At 40.6% G+C, this 7,018-nt stretch overlaps 1 protein-coding gene across 1 annotated transcript in view; it reads left to right on the top strand.

The window, feature by feature from the left end:
• Window positions 1-6,406, top strand: part of SYT1 (synaptotagmin 1) — a gene marked incomplete at its 3' end in the record, with an annotated part of 120,878 nt that extends 114,472 nt beyond the window's left edge. The window contains 2 exon segments of the mRNA XM_084205498.1: window positions 1,839-1,972; window positions 6,200-6,406. Of these exon segments, the coding sequence (XP_084061624.1) occupies window positions 1,839-1,972; window positions 6,200-6,406 (341 nt within the window).
• Between the last annotated feature and the right edge of the window lie 612 nt (window positions 6,407-7,018).

The raw sequence follows: 7,018 nt of genomic DNA on the forward strand, positions 1-7,018 counted from the left end.
GATGAGCTTTTCTCAAGTACCATCTAATGTTGAAGAATTCCAGATTCGCCTCCTTTCCATCTTCAAAACCCTGTGTGCAGTGATGTTGAACTCAGTATTAAAAAAGAAATAGACCTCTGTTGGCTTTTTGCTAGCATTTTGCTCTTCACATGATACTCCTTAATTCATAAATTGTGCAGCCACAAGGAACCCTTACAATCCCATCTTGCCTGAAGCATAAACCTACCCCAATTTAATTTCTGTTTGAACTCCTGAGTCTTTTGTGGGAGAAGGAGTCTTAACCCTCTGTAACAGAGAGTTCACCATTGGAGAAGCTACTCCAGCTGTTTCCATCTTACTTCTAAAATATGTGCCTATTCCTAAGTTAGAATTTCCCTAATTCCTTCTCACTTTTTATACCCTTGTCTGCTGTCTTGAAGAATCTACTACCAAAATTAGGTTTCCTTCAGAGGAACCATAGACTGTGATCAAGTGACTCCAGTAGCTTAACTGTCCTGAACACCCAAGTCTTCCAGAGAAAGATGTATTTTGGCTGTAGAAGAGTGCAATTACTCTTCCAAAAATTAATTTCACTGCAGAATCACAAAGCATGGTTTGCTCATATTAGGTGCAGTGTTCATTTGTCCTTATTCTGTAGCCCCAGCCTTTTCCCAGGAGGGAAAGGAGAAGCCCTCTCCTTTGATAGCTTGTGTTATTTCAGGCTCCCTTATTTATGCTGCAGGTGACTTATGTCTGGCAGGCATTTTAGATACCCCCTACCAGCTCACTGAAGGGAAGCTTGCCTTGATCTACATCAAAGTTCAGCTGCCTAAAGCCAGAGAGGTACCTACCCAAATTTTGGTGACAGTACCATACAAGTTGTTGAAACATACGAGTTGTTGAAACATACGAGCCTCAAATGTTGCTTTGTGGTGAGGCTAAACAGAAAAATAGCTGAACTCAGTGAGGGTCCTTCTAGTTACCAGCTCCATGGAAGAATGTTAGTTCACTCTCCAGACAGCCACATGGCTCTAGCAATGGATGGAGGACTCACAGTGCTATTCTTTTAAGCAGGCATAGCTTCCATTGAAATTGCATCACTGAGACACCTCATCAGCGCTGTAATGTGCAGGGAAGTTCTGCTGGCACAAGGAACACCTGATTAGGTACCAAATGAGTTCTGTTCCTTTGCCACCAGCAGCCATTTGAAATGACAGTGGGAATGCAATGGAGAATGGCAAAGCCAATCTGTAATTTATACCAGCCCCGTGGCCCCTGTGGACTCTGGCTGTGTGCAGCACTGAGGCAGAGGGCTGCTATTGAAGGGACAAATCCTTTCCTGCCAGGCACTGCAGGGCCCTCTGGACCCTGTCAGTCACAGCTCACAGGGAGGTCAGAGGACAGGAAAACCACGGCACAGCAGCTGCCCAAGGAGCGATGGGAATAGTGGCCAGGTGGCTGTAGAGCACCCGGCCATGCCAGCTCTGTACCTGCTGTGTGCATTTGGCAGCACTCACCAGTCTTGGGAAAACACCCCACAAACCATTGCTGAGAAATGCTTGCAGGACGTTAAGAGGCTGTGGAACAAAGGTGGAACTGACTCCACCTTCATGATATTAAGGAGATAAGGCAGTAAATACTTTAATACTTTGTACCTTTTCCCATCAGGAATACTTCACAATCCTACAGGAGTTTTTCTATAGCAGACATTAAGAACTTGTTTAAATACAAGCTGTGAATGTTGTCTGTTTGTTTTGGGTTTTTTTTTTTTAATCTACTCCTACGTCTATGGGATTAAAATCTGTAGAAAACACACTGAATTCTCCTTCTTAGCTCTACCTCTTCTCTTGAATGCTTAGATCCCTATGTGAAGATCCATCTGATGCAGAATGGTAAGAGGCTGAAGAAGAAAAAGACTACAATTAAAAAGAACACTCTGAATCCCTACTACAACGAGTCTTTCAGCTTTGAAGTACCATTCGAGCAAATTCAGGTAATGTCAAACAGCGTTTTGTCTTTCCTCTGCATTCCATTTCTCAGCCCTTATAAATATTTAACAGGAATCTTGTTAATTATCACATGTGCATGCCTTCATTAGCACCTAGGTGCCAGCCCTGTGCTACACTAGATGAGTGTGACTGCTTCAAGAGGGAAATGATAAAATGTGAAGTACTTAGGAAGCTTTGATTCATCAGTGAGAAATGGATAACTGACATTTTCTGTTAACAGAAATGGATTTGGGGGAAAAAAAAAAATCCACAGGGAGATAGTGAAGGAATGTGCCAGCAAAAAGGTGTAGGGATAAAAGAAAAGCCATATTTAACATTTTCCCCTAAATTATTTAAAATAATAAATTGGCATTATCAGATAAATTTGTGTTCCTTATGCATTTATTTGCCCTGGTTTTTCAAAGCACTGCAGCAGCCCTTTAAAGTAAGACACCTAATTCATACACAGCTTTTTTCAGGAATTATTCACTACACTTAGAAAACTTTTTCAGTGATTTTTTCAGTGACTTTTTCAGTCCCTTGGAAAAAGGCACTTGAGAATCTCAGGGGTCAGTACTGCAGTACCTGTTCTCTTAGTGCCTCAGGAAAGCTCCAGCAGTTGTCCAGATGCTACTCCCAGAGCTCAGTACCTAAAATTTAGGGTCTCAGAAGTCAGCACAGTGAGATGGAAGTCAGCTACAGTAGTAGTAGGAAATACCAGGACAAAGCATTGTGTAATTTTTTTCAGGGACTCAGTGGCCCATCTTTGAGCTATTGGGAGGCAAACCATCTCTCATGAGAGAGAATTAACTTTTTTTGATGTTAACTGTCTTTTATCTCAAGGGAGAAGCTTTTTTTAACCATCTCAGGAAGCATGTGGGAAAAGAACTGCATGCTGGCTTCCCTCTTGGCCACGGAGCCAGGACTGTGGAGATGTTGGGCGATAAAACAGCTTTTCTGGGTGGAGCTGAGTGGGGAAAGGGTCTTTTCAGGGGCCTCCCTGTTTAAATGCCCATAATTTAAAATATCTGGGAATACATCCTTCTGTGGATTGGAAGAGAGGTTATGCTATAAATTAGGTTCCATGTTTTTAAACTTGTAGTTTAAAAGTTTTAATGTATTTAAATTGCTTGGACAAAACTTGGAGCCCCTTCTTTGTTAGATGAGAGCATGGTGTGGGTGTTCATATTGTGTATCTTGGATTTTGATAGCAACAGGGCTGGAGAGAAGCCCAGGGGCCAAGGCCTACCTTTTAAGTAGCTTGCATTTTATTGACTTGGTACTAACAAAAAGAATAAAACTATTATTAGTATATTAGACAAGGTGATCATGGGCACAGTGACTTGGATGCATGAGTAGTCCATTTAGAATTTCCTCATGTACTGCTGCATTTACAGGTGTCTATGGATTCTAGGAATCAAAAGTGGGAAATCCAGTGGGGGCTAATTTCTCTTGATTTTAATGAAAGCTGGTCTGTGTGCTTGTGGAAGATTTCACAACAAGTCAAAGACCCAGAGGCAAAAAGAGGTGAATCAAATCAAGTGGCAGTTTAGGCAGTGAGTATCTTGATTTCCAAATAGGGATAGGATTGAGGAGCTGGAATGGTTACTTCCAAATTACCCTGTCAAAACTTTGGCATGGTAGGGCACATTTTTTGTACTTGACCATTTTGCGTTCTAATTCAAAGCCATTTTTTGAGGTGCATGTAGTTTATTTTGAAAGTATTGTGGTTTAGAGGTTTAAATTTTTGTCTTCCTTTTTTTTTTTTTTTAATAAGTTTATTAGAATTACCTTTTAGCTATCTCCTTGACTCCCCAGTTTTAAATCTGCAGTTATGGACTTTGGTCATTTGCCAATGTGTTTTGAGTAAGTTACAAAAGACTACATTTAGACTACTTCATATTGAAGTAATTTCAGCATTAGAAAAACTCATTTAAAATATGTTATTTAGACTTACTGTGGTAGGAATCACTGTGACCTGTGCTGTTCATATAAAAGTCATTAAGCAAACTTTCACTGTCAAAAAATAATGGTTATACAAGTTTCTTGATTGTTGGGGAATGAAGAGAGGTCGTGGAGGGAAAGCAGGTCAGTAGCAGTACATCTGTGCAATTTTAAAGGAGACAAACGTTAACATTTTCAACAATTTTACAGTGACTGTGGGTTCTGGCTCTTAAGAGGAAGAAAGTGATGTCTTCAAGGGTAATGGGAGAGCACCACAGGGAAGTGAAATCCTCTTGCTACTGGCAGATCAGGCACGTGTTTTGCCACATGCAAAGCAGACTGCCTCTGCAGGCAGCAGTGTCTCCAGGCCCTCCCAGTCCAAAGGGTTTAATCACACCGTGGAAGCTGCTAATCCAAGTGTTTATTAGGAGAGGCAGTTCTTTCTACTGGCACCTCTTGGGTTTTGCCATGCAGCTGCTCCTTTAATATGTGGTACAAAGGCAAAGGGATGCTCACATTTCTCTGTAGATTTAGTCCAGAGATCATGAGGGGAGAATCATCTCCAAATTAATTGTCTGAGCTGGCTGTTCTTTACATCTTTGTAGAGCAAGGAAAAGGGTCCTTCATTTACAGTGCTCATTTTTTTCCTTATGATTAACATTAAAAAAAAAAACCCAACAGTAATAACTATCCCCAAGCTTCTAGGTACAGCAGGCAAGCATTTTTTTGTAGTGAAAAAAAATAGTCTCATGCTTACTTTTTATATCTGTGAATGTACCATGTATCTAAAACATAAGTGTTCATTTGGGGAGGCACCATTAAAACTGAGTGTATTGCAAACAGCAACACTGAAATGTAATTCTGGCACCTAGAAAAACTTGCTTCAGAATATTGCCTTTTATCGTGAGTGCTCTGGGGAGGGAAAATCTTGAGTTTGATGTGTACTTTTCTCATCAGCAACTATATAAATACTTAAGTGCCTGCTGGAATCATCTCTTTCTCTGGCTCAGTGAACTGTTACAATCCTTTAAGGAAATGGACTTTATAAAATAAACCTCATGACCCTGGTCTTGCTGCTTCTAAAAGATAATCCTATTACAAGCCCTGAAATTAATCATTCTAGTAAGAGGTCCAGATCGTAGATATTTTGAAAGCTTTAAATTTAAAAAACTAATTCTGAAGAATAGAGGGTTTTTTGAACATTTGGAAATGTGTTTCATTCAGGGCATTCTTCCTTCTACTCAGGAAGCTGACACTGGAATCAGGAAAAGAACTGTATGCTCATCGTTAAAAATAAAGCTCTATAAGGAGAAGTGTTTGCAGTTTCATAAAATAAGAGGGAAAGTCTCAAGTGGTGTTGCAAGAGAACACCACTCTACTGAAGGAATACCTGTTTATGCTCTCCTGACAACTATTAAAGACCTGGAAGAGAGGAATTGTGCGTATGTGCGCACAACCACAAACATAAATGCCTGGCTCCAACACCTCTCAGTGTTCCCCAGCCTAAATGCATGGAAAATTGTCTATGAGCTGTGACAGATGGGCTCACACAGACCATGTGGGACCTGTTTAACCCTGTTTGCCAGAGGTCACCATTCCTACAGAAGTGGCACTCCAGCATCAGCTCAGTCGTAGGCTGTGCCAGTGTCAGAGCCCTGAGACACCAGGGGTTTATACATCCATTGCAGCTCCCTTAAGCAGCCAGCCTGTTCCCTAGATTTCTCTGTGAATATACAGAATATACACAGTATGCACACATGCTTGTACATGTGCACCTGTGCACAGAGGTGTGGGTGTGGGTGTGTGTATAGTAGCTATAAGGGCGAACTTCTGAATTTATCTGAAAATACCTGACTAGCATACTGGATGGATGGGTAAGAGTTGCTAAGAAGTAGAAAAGTACAGCATTGCAAACATAGAGACATTTCTGAACTTTAGTTGTTAACTTATTTACTTAAAAAATAAGGGTGTGTAAAACTGCACAACTTTTGAATTAGCTCACCTGTAAGTTGTTAATTTATTAAAGGAAAAACAATCAGCCTCAATTTCCATATGAAGCTATTGAATGCAAGGGGGCAAGTTTCAAGCTAACAGGGAGGTGGTAAACCTGATTTTATTTGGGAGGCTCAGAAGAAGCAAAAACAAAAGTTGGAATTTGCCTCTCATAGAGGAATGTATTCCAGCTGTCACACACTTCCCCCTTCATGACTTCTCCATGGCTGGCTGTCCCCACATTCATCCCTTCCCCTCACTGTCACGCTCACTGCTCTCCCTATGTCTCGTTACAGAAAGTGCAAATTGTTGTGACTGTTTTGGACTATGACAAGATTGGCAAGAACGATGCCATCGGGAAGGTCTTTGTGGGCTACAACAGCACCGGCGCGGAGCTGCGGCACTGGTCGGACATGCTGGCCAACCCCCGGCGGCCCATCGCACAGTGGCACACCCTACAGCCCGAGGAGGAGGTAGATGCCATGCTGGCAGTCAAGAAGTAAATTAAATTCAGTAAAATTAAATTAAATTAAATTAAATTATGAAGAAGAAAAAGACGAAGAAGCCTTTCTGCATTTGCCCACATAGTGCTCTTTAGCCAGTATCTGTAAATACCTCAGTAATATGGGTCCTTTCATTTCCAGCCATGTGTTCCTGACACAGATCAGTTGTACTTTAAAATTCCCATTTTAATTTGCACAAATTTAAATGTAGAGAGCCTTTTAAAGGCGCTTCATTTCACCACTGCCCGCCCCAGATCTACTCTTCTTTTAAGCAATATGATGTGTAGATAGAGCATGACAGAAATTATTTATTGTATCACACAGTTGTATATATACATCAGTATGCTGAGAATTTATTTCTAGTTTGTGTATTTGTATGTTGTAAGCGTTTCCTAATCTGTGTATATCTAGATGTTTTTAATAAGATGTTCTATTTTAAATTATGTAAATTGACTGAGATATAGGAGAGCTGATACTATATTATAGGGTAACTATTGTATCGTCTGCATTCCAGAAAAAAAAAAAAATCCAACTTGTAAGGCACTAGTAGTGTTACACTGACATCTTAAAGGACAACTTAAATCTGAGCTTTCAACTGGACCATCCTAATAA

This window comes from Fringilla coelebs (assembly GCF_963513975.1).
Source record: "Fringilla coelebs genome assembly, chromosome: 5".
NCBI classification, from domain to species: Eukaryota; Metazoa; Chordata; class Aves; order Passeriformes; family Fringillidae; genus Fringilla; species Fringilla coelebs.